The 16746-nt window shown below is 27.1% G+C and overlaps 1 protein-coding gene and 1 non-coding gene across 8 annotated transcripts; one reads left to right on the forward strand and one right to left on the reverse strand.

The window, feature by feature from the left end:
* Window positions 1-124: 124 nt before the first annotated feature.
* LOC124430348 (asparagine synthetase domain-containing protein CG17486) lies at window positions 125-4368 on the reverse strand. 7 transcript variants are annotated; one of them, XM_046976768.1, is made up of 7 exons: window positions 2747-3048; window positions 2320-2447; window positions 1956-2156; window positions 951-1880; window positions 752-878; window positions 466-694; window positions 125-387 (listed from the first exon to the last, which is right to left on the reverse strand). In XM_046976768.1, exons 2-7 carry the CDS (start codon window positions 2380-2382, stop codon window positions 213-215), a joined length of 1725 nt encoding a protein of 574 aa, XP_046832724.1. In that variant the 5' UTR covers window positions 2383-2447; window positions 2747-3048; the 3' UTR covers window positions 125-212. The 7 variants fall into 7 exon arrangements, with proteins under 7 accessions (XP_046832724.1, XP_046832720.1, XP_046832718.1 ...); XM_046976764.1 differs by lacking the exon at window positions 2747-3048 and adding an exon at window positions 4179-4368 and having other exon boundaries at window positions 466-878; XM_046976762.1 differs by having other exon boundaries at window positions 466-878; window positions 2780-3047.
* A 5319-nt stretch (window positions 4369-9687) lies between these two features.
* Window positions 9688-9759, forward strand: Trnad-guc. Its single transcript has one exon. It is a non-coding gene; the product is annotated as a tRNA-Asp (tRNA).
* Window positions 9760-16746: the final 6987 nt, after the last annotated feature.

Raw genomic sequence — 16746 nt, forward strand, 5'->3', positions numbered from 1 at the left:
TGATCTACGAAAAGTTATGAGAAATACCAGATAAATGTAATGATTTATACAAGATTACTACCCAATCAATGCATTAATGACAATTAGTAAATATACAAAATTTTTTGTAATAAAAGATATAGTCTTTATAATAGCTTTATATTTATTTATCTAATTTATTTCATGATGTTATAAAAATATATTCGTTTTAACTTAATTATCTTATGTCCATTTTACAATCGTTTAGAAATATCTTTAGCATTTTCTTTACTATTAGCTATTCGAGATCCAAATTGAAAAGCTCTTTTAGGAAAAGTAGCAGTATTTTGAAGACCTAGGTTACGTGCTAATAAACGTAAGAGTAATTTGTCTCCTAAACCAGATGGCATTTTTTCTGTTGGATAACATCTGTAGAAAACAAAACAAATATTTAAAAAATAAGCTACTAAAAAAAATTGACTAATACTTCTTTTTTGGTTTTAATACCTTTCCCATGGTTGCAATTGTTGAACATATTGTACTACATTTTCATCAAGATATGGTAATCTGGATTGCCTACCATGATCAGAAACTATTCTATCATCTCTTCCTAAATTTCTTTGAGAAATTTTGGCTAATTCAATATCCAACTCTTGTTTTAAAGCATTCCAGCCTTTATGTTTCAATATTTTTCTATGTCTCATGTATCCACCAAATAATTCATCTGCACCTATACCTAGGAGGAGTACACGACATGGAGACTCATACTCTATATCCGTTTTTGTAATTATACCTTTTGCTCGACTTGCAAACCACATAGCACAACCTAAACTTTCATCTAAGATAGTACAGAGGGGATAAAGTAAATCATTGATACGAGAAGATCGATATTTTTGTAATTCTGCTTGTGTTACATCTACCTGAAATAATAATAGTATTGGTAATATATATTTCTCATTTTTATTTAAATGATAATAAATTTTATATCATACCTCAACAAGATTCCATTTTCTATCCGGACAAATTTGTAATATTTCAGAGAAAGTTTGTCTCCCTGTTTTTCTATCTGGAACATCATATATTTTTGAGATATGTAAATTTGTATTTTTAATGTGTTTATTTTTTTGAGTTGTATTAACAGTTTTCTCAAATGCAACATTTATTAGATCAATAGGTTCATTTTGTGGTACATATTTATGAGCAATTAATGTCAAAATAGCTGAATCAAGTCCACCAGAAAATAATATACCAATTTTTGCATGATCGCAAATAATATTTTCTCCTTTCAATACAAGTACGATACAATTCTTGCAGAAATTCGGTTTTTTTTTTATTCGAACTTTAACTGCTTTATGTAAAAGTTTAGATAAATATTCTACTCTTCCAAAGACAATTTCATTTTTCAATAAATGCTCTATCATTTTATTAAAGTCTTCTACATAAGGATTATTTACTAAATAATCTAAATCTTCAATAGTTGAATGTAAATGCATTACTATCTTGTTAGACAGATTTTGTTCTGCTATTGTCTCTTTGATATTAATATTTACATTTAAAGCATTTCTCAATTCTTCAATGGTATTTCCAAATATAAAATCTGGTTCTTTCCATGGATAACAAGTAAGATTTATGTTCATATCAGATAAATTTATTGCAAATATACCAATTGCAGGAACTTCCATTATATTTTTAAAACATTTAGCACCAACAGATGTTATAGTTAACACGTTTTTTTCATTATTTAACTGTAGAAGTAAACTGTGTCTTCCAATAATATCTCTTCCAAAATATAATAATTTGCTAGATTTTTGAAAATATATGAAACTATATGGTCCTTGGATATACTGAAGTATGTTTGTAATATTAGGAGATGTACTGAACGCATTTAAAATAGTAATACTATCACATGTATCATCTTTTGCCTATAATTTTATGTAACGTTTTAATTAATATTAGTACAACTTTATTGAGAAATAAAGAATTACTAAAACATTTACCAAAGATCCAGAAAAAACATCTCCGTTCCACAGAAGAATATTACCATTTGAATCAATTAGCGGTTGCTCTACTAACTTCAAACCTTGCATCCACAATATACTTGCTGCGAAATGTCCACACCATGTATCAGTTAACGTTGTAAAGTGTTTAACTAACTTATCTGGACCTCTAGAAGTTATAAGGTTTTTGCATCCATCCCACTAAAAAATAAAAATAATATAGAAAAATATTAATATAAAAAAAAAAGTATTGATATTAAGAAAAAACAGGAGAAATTGTTGATATACTGACATAGTAATATACACTGATAAAACAATAAAAGAAGTAAAAACTAATTGTTATTTAAAAAATAAAGATCTTTACCTCATCAAAATGTTTGACACTTTCTTTTGAATGTTGAGAAATACAACAAAATATACCACACATTGTATCAATATAAAAACATAACCATTAATTAGAAAGTCGACATCGTAGTATTTTTTGTCTAAAATCTAAAAAATTATTATATATTTTTGAGGTATTATAAAAAATACATATATAAAATTTGTTATATAAGAACATATTAATATAATTATAAGATATACTTTTCAAAGTGAAAGTGTTATTAATATATATCTATGATAATGTATTTAATAAATTTTACAATACAATTATTCTTATTAATTACTTTTATATTCTATTATAATTTTTTAATTTAGTCTGTTTTACATTTTTTTTCTATCTTATTATATATTATTTAATATGTAAATAAAAATAAAAATATGTAAAAGAAAATGTATTTTGTAAATACATATTTTCATTCCATCGTATTACAAATTTATACATCAAGTCTCGAAGAAGTGACGTTTCCATTATAATTCTAATATCAATGTCAAGTGCCAACAGCAATAGATTAAAGTTTCAACCGCGAATTTCTATTAGTGAAGTAAGCGCTTTTCTCGATGAATTAAATTATAAAATTAACAAAATACTTTTATTTTTGACAGTTTTTTAAAATTTCGTTCTTTTTATAATCAGATTTTTTATGTAATAACTTGTTATTATCGTATTCTATCAATCGAGTATGCCTCGAACTTTTAAGAATTACCGCTTGATGTCACCCTACAATTTCCAGAAGTAGCTACCGGTTATATATATATATATATCCAGTGCGTTTGTAATGTGAGTTACGTCTTTTTGATACAGTACATTCACCATCTTTCACTGTAAGATACGAAGAATTAAAAAAGCAGATGAAAAATGAAATTTCGTCGAATGAAAAATATACAAGTATACTTGTATATAATGTATACAAGTATACTTTTCATGTAATTATTTTTTTTGTTTTCAAAAGTGATTTTAATTTTTTTAAATTACTTTTTTTTAGGTCTTATATAAATCTTTATATTCTTTACATGTGTATATAAAGATGATATAGAGCATAATTAGTCTAAATCGATACAAAATAAATAAAAAAAACTCGTAAATAAAAATAGAAAAGAAAAAGACATAATATGTATATGATCTCTGAATACCTAATATAATATATTGACACAACAAAATTTACCTTAAGCTTCTACAGTTCTTAAATTTCAATAGCCTCATTGTATAATTCTCAATTACATTTTCATTATTTTCTATTCTTTTCATTTAACGATAAACTAGAATAAAAAACACAATATTTTTATACAGACTTATAAGGATCAAAATTGTTAATCAATTGTTTATTATTCTGTAATATTTATTTATATAATAAATATAACGAATCCACTTCATTTTTCGTTTACTTACAAATAATCATAGTGAGATGAGGAAAGTAATATCATTAGCTTGTAACACTTTTAAACACATGAGCATGATTATTATACATCAATATTTTATTTTGTAAAATATGAATTTGTCACGTGCAGGGTCAGAGACTTTCTAAAATCTATTTATTTTGAAAGGCACGAGGGTTAAAACGGTCTATTTTGGTCACGTTGCTTCAACATTTATCGTGGGCGGCTCTTAAATTAATAGAATACAAATTTGTGAAAATTTTGATTATTTATGCCTACAAGTCTACGAGTATTGATGAGCGATTCAAAGATAGAATGAAGGAATTCGTGTCACGAATCAAAGGATTCGAGGGAAAAATGAGAGGAAATGGATTTATTGAGACTCGTGTCGATAATGTGCCCCGAAGTTGAAAACAAGACAATTTGTGTAATATAATAACAAAATATATTCTCGATTTTACTTACGATAGATGAATTAAAGCAATCTAAATTTTACGCTGGTATGTCTTTACAAATTTTATTTCATTTCTAATATCCATTGTCATACTCCCATAATTCACTCTAAGTTGTTTGAGAGAGAAAAATAATTGCTAAAATTGCTCGTTTAAGACTGACTAGCCGGACTGATGTTAAGATTTACATCAACTCTTAATGACTGAAATGGGATTATTCAGTTATCAGGATGTCGGATTTTATTTGATGCTCTGCTTCTACATACAATGCTGACGGCGGTGAAAACGTTCATCCAGAAAAATTCTCAAACATACTTATCTGAGTTGATAGGGTTTCTTCTTCTGATATACAATTCACGTTTTTAGTTCGAATTTTCCATGCCCACTCTTTCCCTTGCCCCGCCCTATGAAAGAAAACAGACACGTGCTTATCCTATCCTTAGATTATTCCACAGACATTATCGTTGTAACACGTATCTTACCACACAAAATATCTGGTTACTGTTAGTATTAGATGATTTAATGTATTCTACTAAAGGAAGGATTTAATTCTGCATATCTCAGTTTCGTCTTTCAGGAACGCTGGCGTCGAGTGGTTAAACGATTTAATAAAAAAAAGGTGTGTTATGACTCTTCGAATAATACGTTTTGAATTCTGAAGCCTTTAGTAATCTCAAAATTTTTACCAAGACGTCAAAATTCTAAGACGAATAGAAAGAAAAACTTGGCTAAACGTAAAGTGAATCCGTATTATTCTTTATTTCTGTCTGCAGATGAGACGAAGAATGTAACGAGTAACATTTGTCGTATGTGCTTGCCAGCTTTATGTTCTGACCAGTCGAGTCACGGACTTTAACAATAAAAGAGGAAATAATCGAATAGAAAGATGATTTTATATGGTGGGATAATTTCGAGACGCGACAAGTTAAAATTCACTCTTAACTAAGATCCTCTTTTGAGTTACAGCTTCTACGCGATTCAACCAGGGATGAGGAAGGTAGGAGGTTCGAAAGATTTCTACTCTTACAAAAACAGTATGTATTTTTCGTTGTACAGTTCAGATAAAAAATTGTTCTCGAAACATAGGCAATAGAAAATTTCATTTACTAAGATGGCAACAATTTCCAAAAACACGAATCAATAGTACAATGTGAAAGCAACGCGAAATCAACGATTATAACAATAAAAAAAAACGAAAATGATAAAAGTACGTTAGATTCATGATAATCCAATCATAACCGATCCATCCTAGTTTCCATACAAGAGCATTTTTATATCTGCTGGAAGTCCAAAGGACCCAGAAGGAGAGATCTCTTTAATTAATAATTAAATCTCATTGGTCACGATTTTCCTTTCTTTCATATTTCTGTCAGTTTGTTCTTTATGGTCTTGATGGAGTTTCTTAGCTGATTAATTTGTCGATATTTTTGTCTTGCGAAATAGTTTATTCTAGTTCGCGAGGTAAATAATTTATTGATCGAATTTCTTGTGATTGATTGTCAGCAAATTTTGTCTTGCGAAAATTCGATGATCAGTGCTGAAAGCTAAGCGGTTTATTGACCGCATTGATCGTTTAGTTTATTTGTCTTCCGTTGATTTGGTCGTCAGCGACTGGTCGACGTGCGTATACAATAGAAATAAAAACAGAAAATACCTGGAGACAATGGTTTATAATCGTGTTTAAATGAGGCAAGCTTGTTGTTTGTCTTAGTATACTGATAACCATACCATAAATCATGAATTGCAGCAGGAGAACAATTCTGATTTTACGGTTTCTCGTCTATTAAGCTGTAATAGCAATAGGTTGCCCATATCACTTTCTTCATATTTTCCACTGAATCACAATGCCGGTGAATCGCTAGACATTGATGCAAAGTTAATTTGTCTGCCATGTTTCTGATTAGTTTCCCTTTACAGCAAGTTCTTTTTAGCATTTTTTGTATACGCGCAATGGACGGTCCATTCTTTTTTATACGTATCCAAAACATTCCTTTTTTACCTTTATTGCAGCATGAAGATTGTTTTTGATGAACATCCGTTTTTCAATGTCACTATCATTGATGTAATTGAGAAAAAATTTATTTTAATATATATGATGGAATACTCTTTTCCGGTATCCTCTTTCCATAATTGGCAACGAGTTATGTGTTAAAATTCTTTTCTCAATTAAATAAACCAATTATTATCAAGTTTGAAATATATTTTAGCAGTGGTAATGGTTTAATTTATAATAAATAATTTATATTTATTTTATGTTTATTTACATGAAAATGATTAATATTTAATTTAATTATATCAGTGTAATAGTTTTTATTAATAAAATGAATATATAAGTAGTTTTCCTTTAGTATATTTTTCCTTATTCAAAAGTTGTGTAAGTAGTAAATGATAAAAATAGTGAAAATCACGATTTGTAATTGGTACAATAATGATATTCCTCATAGAAACGTTTGAAAGAAAGATATTCGCCACACTATGCACATGGCATAAAAATTTACATTCCAGTTACGTATATATGTTACAAAACTAGGTCAATCTTCAAACTATGTATTATTATTACTTATTATTGAAGAGTTTTAATATCAATCTTTTTTCTATTCGCTTTATTTACAAAATACCTTTTACGGGCCACTTAACCGTGATATCCTTGACTTCATATAATTACGCACAATGCTAACAGATACATCAATATCTAAATTATTTTTAAAATATTCAACTATTTTTATTGCATTTATTTTTGGATTTTGTTTTATCATTCTAATAACAACTCGTTCAGTATACTAATTGATTTTCTGCAGACGTCCACTTCTCCAATTATTTTGCAGTCTCTTTTTTAATCCGTATCTATCAATTATATTTTGTATAGTAGATCGTAATCTACTTATAATCTGCGAAATTTCTAATAAATTTTTACACTGGTTGTATAAATTAATAATAATTTTTCTTTCTTCTATTCCACACGTATTCCGTATGTTTCCGTCCCATTTTTACAATAATAATTTATTTTTATAGTAATAATACATTTTACAGTAATAATTTTTAAGAATGCAAAGTTTTGAACTCTGCTAATGTTAATAACAGTTTGAAACAGATTGTCGAGATCAATTATAAATAGGAAGTAATAACGTAATGTGTTCATATTATAAACTCTCTTGTAAACACCTCGAAATAAGAACTACATGAATACTTATTACTTTCATATTTCTTGTTTTTTTCTTTCTAATTTTGTAAATTGTACAAACAATTAATTTTTTTTTTATTATATCTACTCTAGAGATTTACGAAAATATAATATATATCATTGTTTATAAAAAATTAGTTTATAAATCACAATTTCACGAAGTATTAATTCAAATTGATCAGTGTACGAATACTTTCTACACTTGTTCTACATGTTTCTTTGGATGTAGCTTATTGTCAGTTGCATTTACAGCAGTCAAGTGTACATGATGTCATTCTATTAGATAAAATCAATTACTTTAAAGTCATTTCGATTAATGTCGCTAATATAATAAACATGTTATCCCCTACTTTTCAAATTGCGAATATAATGTAGACACCAGTAAAATCGATAGAAATTATGAAATTTGTGATCTAATAACTAATTTTTAAAATATGTATTTCACATCATCAATTTCATACCATCAATTGAACATGATTATGTGCTTGAATTTACTGATTCATAAAAATCACATAACGCTCAAATTGTAAATTACATCATATCTACAGAAGAAGAAGAAGATATTTTTGACTCTGAAAAGTGTATTGTTGATAGAACAAAGTAAAATGTATTCATTTATTTATAAATTATTATAATATTTTGATGTAGATAGAAAAGTCAATTTAAATTATGACAAGAAAGTGGAATTCTGAAAAAGTGGAAAAAAAATCCTTCGCTTATCGTTGTACAGAGAAATTGTCGGTAGATTAAATCCGTGCAGCAGTTACATAAGTTTAAAGATAAAAAACCTGGTAGAATACCTACCTGAATTTAAATTAAGTAAATGATGGATTTGGAAATTAAAAACGTGCATAGAATTGTATCACGCAAGATTTAAAACATTTTAAAACTTGGTTTAGCTAAATATATCTATCTAATACTGACTGTAAAAGCATGCTACTACTCAATTCGTGGTCGGAATACTGTAAAAATCAGTTAAATTAGTTGATTTCAGAAAACAAAAAAGTAACATTTTCAGTCATTCAAAAAAAATAACGGGCATTCAAACTTTATATGCGCGCAAAAAATTTGGTGCGGACGAAGATATCAAACTGCATTTACGCAATGAAATTAAATTACAATTAGACTATTAAATAATAAGAGTAATCATTAATAAGAGTAATCAATTAGACTATTAATTAATAAGAGTAATCATTAACTCATAGCTAACTTTCTTCGCTGAAATTCAAAAATCTTTTTCGATATACTTTGTTTAAAACGCATTTCAACAAGTTTCAAAATCCTACTTTAAGAATGAATGGGCTCTATTAATATGTAGTATAATATTGGCGCGTTAGCATTTACGTGATGAGCGTGGTCTGTTGAGTATCTTTGTTTCAAACATTTCTATGAGGAATACTATTATTGTACCAATTACAAATCGTGATTTCCACTATTTTTCTTGTTAGCTATTTACCAAACACTTCAATATGTAAAAATATACAAAATAAGAATGAAAATTCTTATGTATTCATTTATTTATAAATTATTATAATATTTTTATTTAATTATTTAATTATTTTAATTTTTATTAATTATTTATTAATAAAAACTGTTACACTGTCATAGTGAAATTTAATATTAATAATTTTCATATAAATGAATAAAATAAACGCGAATTATTCAAAAATTGCTTCTTGAAACCAGTTTATTAAAGAAAACAGCTAATATGGACGTCATATTTCAAAATAATTAGTTTATTTAAATGAAAAAAAAAAAAAATTATATTCATAAATCGTTGACTTATAAATATAAGCTATGAAAAGATGTATACTAAACATATTACTAAATATAAACGTATACTAAACAATGTATACTAAAATAAATTTTGTTAAGAAATGATGCTGGAAAGGAAGGATCGCTCACAAATCATGAACTTTTCAAACATTTTCTTTACGCCATTTAGCAGATACAATAAAACAATATAACTTTTGTTTAAACTATTGTTATGTATCTTTCATTGTTATTGAGATATTTTACAAAAAATTGTAATTTCAAATTTTTCTTAAAGTATAATTTTCTAAAATCGAATTCCTTTAAAATCGAATTATAGTACAAAAATATAGTTACATACTTCACTTATATACCCTTTTTTGAATTTCCGGGTTATCTATTCTTTCTTATAACTAAGCAAATAAAACAGGATCAGAATTGTCACTCCTATGTTCACGAAATAACATTGTGAAAAAAAAATATTATTATATATTATTTTATATTTACTATATAACCAAAAAAAATAGTATAATAGTTATTATATTTAATGTGTTTATATACTATAAATGTTTCTACAAAGATATAAACATCCTCGGTAGTATAGTGGTTAGTATCCCCGCCTGTCACGCGGGAGACCGGGGTTCGATTCCCCGCCGGGGAGGAAATAATTTTTTTATTTTTTCTTTTTTATTTCCATGCTTATTTTTTATTAGTTTCATATTTTGTATTCACTTCTACTTTTTCTTTTTTAAATAAATACTTATGTAAATTGAGCTAAATTCACAACTAGTTATATAAAAATATGTGTATGTACATAGTTATGCATGTATACGTACGTATAATGTGTGATGTGTAAATAAGTATGAGTGTGCATAAATATGCATGTAATATGTGCACATATGTAAATATGCTGCAAATATATGTTTGAAATATATATGCGAATGGGCGCACGTACATATATCCATTCATAAATATATAATCTAAAGATAAACATATATAAAAATTTAAAACTATACCTAAAAACAAAAATCAATTAACACCATTAATACAATTTTCAGGATTGCTTTTCTGTGTTTTACTGTGATTAGATATAGCCAAAGATAATTAGTTTTAACCCTTTTGAACGAGCGCGATGTCCGCCGTGACATTCCTGCTGTACGAGGTGTCGCGCCGAAAATGCGCACATAGCACATAGTCAGTCCTTTTTTATATGAAGATTTTCTTAAGCGTTAAATAAGAACTGTGCTTAATAACACAATGTTATTTCCAACAAGTATCGTTTGTAGCTTTAATATTAAAAGATATATATATAAAATTCTGTACAGAGTTATATACAAGATTACATACGAGATTATATACAAAATTATATACACAACAATTACTCTTTACTTATTTTTAGTTAATATATGGTTATACATATAACGCCTAATAATATAATTGGGTGTGATATATTTTAAAATATAGATCTATACATAAACCAACACTGCAATCTTTGCATTCATATCTTGATTCCGATCTTTTGTCATTTTTACTGCAAACTACAAACCTTCGGCTCCGGTTCTTTCCGTTTGATGTATACAATGATGGAAAATGTCTTCCTGTTAGACTCATCGGATAATCAGTTTTTCTTCTTTGATGATTGATATAATCATTATGATATTTATCAATTATTTGTTTTATCAAGTGCAACTGAAACTTCGCCATGGTTATGGTTCTTTTCATGTTTATAAAAGCAGTACGCGTTCCATGCACAAATATCAATTAGATGAAAAAAAAATTTTCGAAAAAACCATGGACTGTTACATGGATGCCAGATGTATCTGGCGCTCGTCCACATAGGTCATTAGATGGATGCCGGATATATCCGGCGCTCAGCCACACAGGTCATCAGATGGTTGCCGGATACATCTGAAAAGGGTTAATATCTACATATATGTGAATCGTAAGTACTATACAATTCCTATTCCTAAGTCTATAAGCGCTCACTTCAGAACCATTAGCCTAAGTTATTATTTTTTGTTTCTTTAACGATCTTATTTTATTATGTTTGTAAATTATTATAAAATACTTTTTGACCCTGACAGTAAATAAATGCATTAAAAAAAATTAATAAAAAAGAAGCAAGCGGTTAGTACCTCTAGGGGGACTTTAAAATTGTTTTTATCCTCTTTTTCTCATTTAAAAAAAATTTTTATTTTTTTATATTTTTATATTTCTATTTCCTTTCACAAATAACTTAAGGATGTTTACCAACCTTGGTTTTTTAATGGTTTACGTCATCAATAGGCGTAATTCTTGATTGATTTTAACGAACAAGGTTTCATTTTAAAAACATAAAAAAAGATTTAATCTACGACGCCCTTCCAGAAAACTTTTCAAAAAGCTTTATTTTATTCGAAAAAAACATCGTGCTAAAAAATGGTATTTTTCAAGAATAGCTTATGCACAAATAAAAAGCTTTTGCAGAAGACCACCGAAAGGGCGTCGTGGATTAAACCTTCGTCTTTAAAATGAAACGTTGTTCATCAAAATTGATTGAGAATTACATCTGTTCTCCCTGATGGTGTAAATGCTATTTTCGATATTTTTCGTGAAGAACATTTTTAGTATTGTGGCGAAATTTGCAACAAAAAAGATGAAGCTCATACTTTCACTACTAATTTTCATATACATTTAAATAGTGTATGTTTTATATCCGTGAAGTAGCGATTATTTGCTTGGTTCGTGCGTAAATAGCTGATGCTCAAATTTTTGGAATATTTTCATATGTAAAGAAATGGGTTTCATGATGCTCGCACGGAGAAGCTCACTCAATCATTTTAATGAGCTTTGATCACATGATTCTATCGCAAAAATAAGGAAATACGTGTCCAATTGTTTATATCAAAGAATATCAGTTTAAAATATTGTTAAATTTTGGAAAAATGTTTAGTTTTTTTTAGACTTTATAAACTAAAAAGAAAAATTCTGTAAGTAATACATAGTAGATTGACAAGCGTCCAGATTCGTAGTTCAGGAATCCTAGGTGTTTTAAGACTAACAAGATTCCGGTGATTTTTTTTTATCGTATCGATATAAAAAAAAATAATGAATTAATTTACTCTTTTCTCTTTATTTGATAATTTAGTAAAGGGCTACTATCCAATCTTTTATATTTATTTCTTCCAGTGATGGCTGATGTGAATTTCACGGTAATCTGTGCTAGATGAGACATAACAGCAGTATAATTTTGTTCGATGACAAATGCATATAAAGTATATACATTTATCGATTATTTTTTCAAAATTAACAATTAGTGAATATATATATTCTATATTATTTTTAATAAATATCAAAACACGAGTTCATTTTTATATTTTCTACGAGATTTTTCTCCCAGCGCTATTTTGATATCGTTCCCTCTGTAGTAGTTCATTTCATATTATTACTATTAGTATTATTATTACTATAATAATAATATGTAATCTAATAATATAGTAAAAAAATAGTAAGAATAAATAGAGAATATACTTATATTGTATAAATCGTGACACATATGATGACAATATGATGTAATTTATGATAACAAAAAAATTAAACATATATCATTTTACGCAGTAGTTAGAAGCGCGAATTTTTAACAAATCGTGTCCTTGATAATTTCGGCGCATGGCCGTCCATCTAATACAAATGCATCTGAACAAAAGTTTCTTTTGTTTTCGTCCCCTATGTTTCTCTTTATCTTTATTTTATGATCGTAATGCATTTGTTTCTATACTTACATGATTAGTGGAAGCCAGTTGGCTTTACTATTACAATATAAAATGTATTAAATAATATCCAAATGTATATAAATAATATTTAAGTACTTTTTTATTATTATTGTTATATTATATTATATTACATTATATTATATTATTATTATTATTATTATTATTATCAATAATAGTAATGGTAACAAATTATTATTAATAGTAGTAATAATAGAAGTAGTATAGAATGGACTAATCCTACAGGGGCAACCACGTAAGAAAGTGCTAAGAGTTCCATTTCATAGGTAATGTGTAAATGAACTCATGTTTTAATTTATATTAAAACAATGAGAGAGACCGAAAAGTATGCATTCAGTCTATTATCATTACTTATTCTACTCAACGAAACCAATTGTTATATACGCAAGAAAGGGAAATAATAAAACAAACTTCTACACCGTTACGATAGAGGCATAGAGGGACGGCGTTTTGTCCATACCTGTCGTTGAAGTCACATACGCTTTGAACAAAAGATGGTGAACATTAAACAAATAACAAATCATTTATAAAAACTTCAATATACCTACTGCTAAGAAATGTACCTACCTCAATTATCAAAGATTGATAGTAACATTTTTTTTCTATTAGCTGCCTTTTTTAACCATTTAATATTGTATCTAAATTGCTGTTCTAATTTCATCCCTATAAATACGTGTAATATTAGATACAATGCTAGACTCAAAATAACATTACATTGCGAGCGCATGATTAGTGCTCTGGTATACTAATATTTTCTGTTATACTAATATTCTTCGCATAAGAGTTTTCTTGTATTTATATTTTGTACTTTATATTTGTATTTATATTTTTTGTATTTTATTGGCAAAAATAAATGAGTTAAAAAAATGAAAAATTTAGTATCCCTGCCAATCACACAGAAGATTAAGTGACGATTCTTGTTTGGGAAAGATTTTCGTTTTTATTTTTTTATTTTATTTTTATTTATTTATGCATCGTATTTATAAATAACTTCAAAATTTACTTATAATTGTAAGTTTTAAATACGTGTTTCTACTCGTTATTTTTTTATCATTAAAAAGGACGTCAAATATTTATAGTGTCCCAATAAAAAATGTCTACCAGAATTATTATGATAATAATTTTGTTGAAAAACGTCAAAATATCAGTATGTATGAAATGCATAATAGATGAACTCAAAATCTTATCGCAACCGTATGAAAATCTGTGAATTCATGAAAGCCTGTTATTATATAAAGGTAGATGTTATTTTAAATAATTTTTAAACAGAATTGAAATAAAACAGAAATGATATGAAATGAAAAAAAGATGTTTGGATGTAAAACTAAGATGATTGAAATTATGCAAGGAAATTATCAGACAGGGTTATAGAAGAAAAAACCAGAATGTGTTGTAGATTGATGCTGTAAATAAAGTCAATATAATTTTAAGCACAATCAATTTTAAGTAAGGAAAACTATAAAGTTTTTTAGTAGAGAAGCTTCTTTTTTCACTTAGATTTATCCTTAAATTTATCAACATATAATGAAAATTCCCTTTTTTTTTATACAAAAAATGAACTTTAATCAATTATGTATTTTTCATTTTGTCCAATGACCTTTTGCCATCTTTCTGGCAACTTCATGATTTTGCGTTCATAGATCTTCTTTTTAACTAAACTGAACCAAGTGTGATTTCAAATCATCATTATTATTGAAAATTTCACCATTCAAAAAATTTTACAAACTTTAAAATAAATGATAATCAGAGTTATATGGGGGATGCGAAATCACTTCCACGAGTTAAAGATGTTTGAGGCCTTGTATTATCTTGGTGGAATAAGATTCTTTTGTGATTTTCCAATTCTGGCCGTTTTTCTTTGATTGTTTCCTCTAGTTTCATTAGTTGTTGACAAGAAACATATGAATTAATCGTTTGGTTCTTGAAAGCAGCTCAAAATACATAAGACCTTTGTAATCCTACCAATTTGACAATATTGTCTTTTTTTGATGCAATTTATCTATCAATATTGTTGATTCATCACGCTTAAACCATGACCGTTTCCAATTGATGTTGTGACGATCCATTTTTATATAATCAATCGATATATCGATAAAGTACACAATATGCAATAAAGTATTTCGTTCGCAGTGTCTTCAATTTTATTAAATATTCAAAACGTGTATCGCTGATCGCCATAATAAAATCTTTTTTCAATGGTACGTAGAAAATTCTTGAGTGGATTCGATGTATTTCGTTGAATGTATAGGATGGTATCTCGGTTAATAAAATTAGTAGTTCGGTTAACAAAATTATTAATTTATCAAATAATTTGACGGAAGAATCATACTTTGATTTATTTAAGAACTAGATTTATTGTTCACAGATTTCATTCGAAATTACATTTCATTCAAAATAAAAAACGTTTTTTCAACATAATGTAGAGCTCGTCCACACAACGTGCAACTCCACACGGTAATTTTTAAACTAGCATTTTTCCAATCATTTACACTCTTTTAGTTTTTCTTCTATGGAAATATTTACAATTCATAATATGCGCCATCTAACTTTATTAGGAGAACTTGAATAGCACATAGTCGAGAAAGACCGTCAGATTACACCGAATATACTGCAAAATATTTAATTTTGATTTATTCGAGTAAAGATTTTATTATCGCTTGGAGGAGGTCGGCTATACATATTCTGAATATTTAATAAAAAATAATTTGTCTTCCAGCTGAAACTTCAAAATGCATTTTCTCATAAACTATTGATTTAAAATGTAAAAAAATAGTACCATTATAAAAAGAATTAAAAGATCTTTTTAATGATACATCACTTGACCCATGTTACCATTTAAAATTTTTAGAGAATTGTTATAAGGAGTTAGTCCAGAATAAGTAAATTTATAACGATTTTCCTCTTCTCTTATAGACAAAATCAGCGTTTTTCGAAAAAATCCCTAGATTTTATAATAATTCTGGTGAAATTTTATATAAAGATATACAGTAGAAATTTTTAATAAAGATATAAAATAGATATGTTTAATTTACCTAACCTAAGAAAAAATAACCGTAGACCATTTTGATTAATATAAGTGCCATGAACTTTAATTAACAATTAACAAAATCAGCAGACTAAACAATGACAAAATGTTTAATATCGTTTTTAACTTATATTTTCGTGATATCAGTAATCAATTTAAAATTGTATATATAGTATGCATTAATTCGCAAGTTATCAAAAAAAGTAACTAGCCAAAAACGCCTCGACTATTACGCTAAAAATCTTCGGAAATATAAATTGACGTGAAATTATCTTATTCCACGATAAAGTCAGATCTCATATTGAAATTTGACTGTTATTATCAAGGTTAGAGTGGAAAATTCTCCCATCTTACTTATCAAATATTGTCCCATTTGATTTTCATTTATTCAAATCGGTGCAACGTGGTTTATCTAGTACACAATTTACTAATGCCAAGAAAAATGTTCAAAAATAAGTCAACAATTTTATTGATTCGAAAGAGATGTATTATTTTTTAATAATTATCTGACAGACAATTACAATTGTGTGGAAAGTGATGGCAAATATTTTGATTAAAATGATCGTGTCTGTATGTCTTTTTGATACTTTTAATTAAATAAATATATTTAAAAATCCGACGAACTTTTGCAAACATTTAATGTCAAATTCGAGATTTCTTTTGCAATTTTAAATATGCAGAATCACATAAAAATATGTTGTTCCTATCGATATTTTAACAACCGGGAGGAAAATATATTATTTTAGATTCATTATATTAAAATCGCAAATTGTTACTAAATTAATTTTTTTTTAGTTATATATAGGTATATTTATTATATTTACGTAATGAAATAAATATTACATCGATCAAA

The sequence above is a fragment of the Vespa crabro genome, chromosome 18 (genome assembly GCF_910589235.1).
Source record: "Vespa crabro chromosome 18, iyVesCrab1.2, whole genome shotgun sequence".
Taxonomy (NCBI): Eukaryota; Metazoa; Arthropoda; class Insecta; order Hymenoptera; family Vespidae; genus Vespa; species Vespa crabro.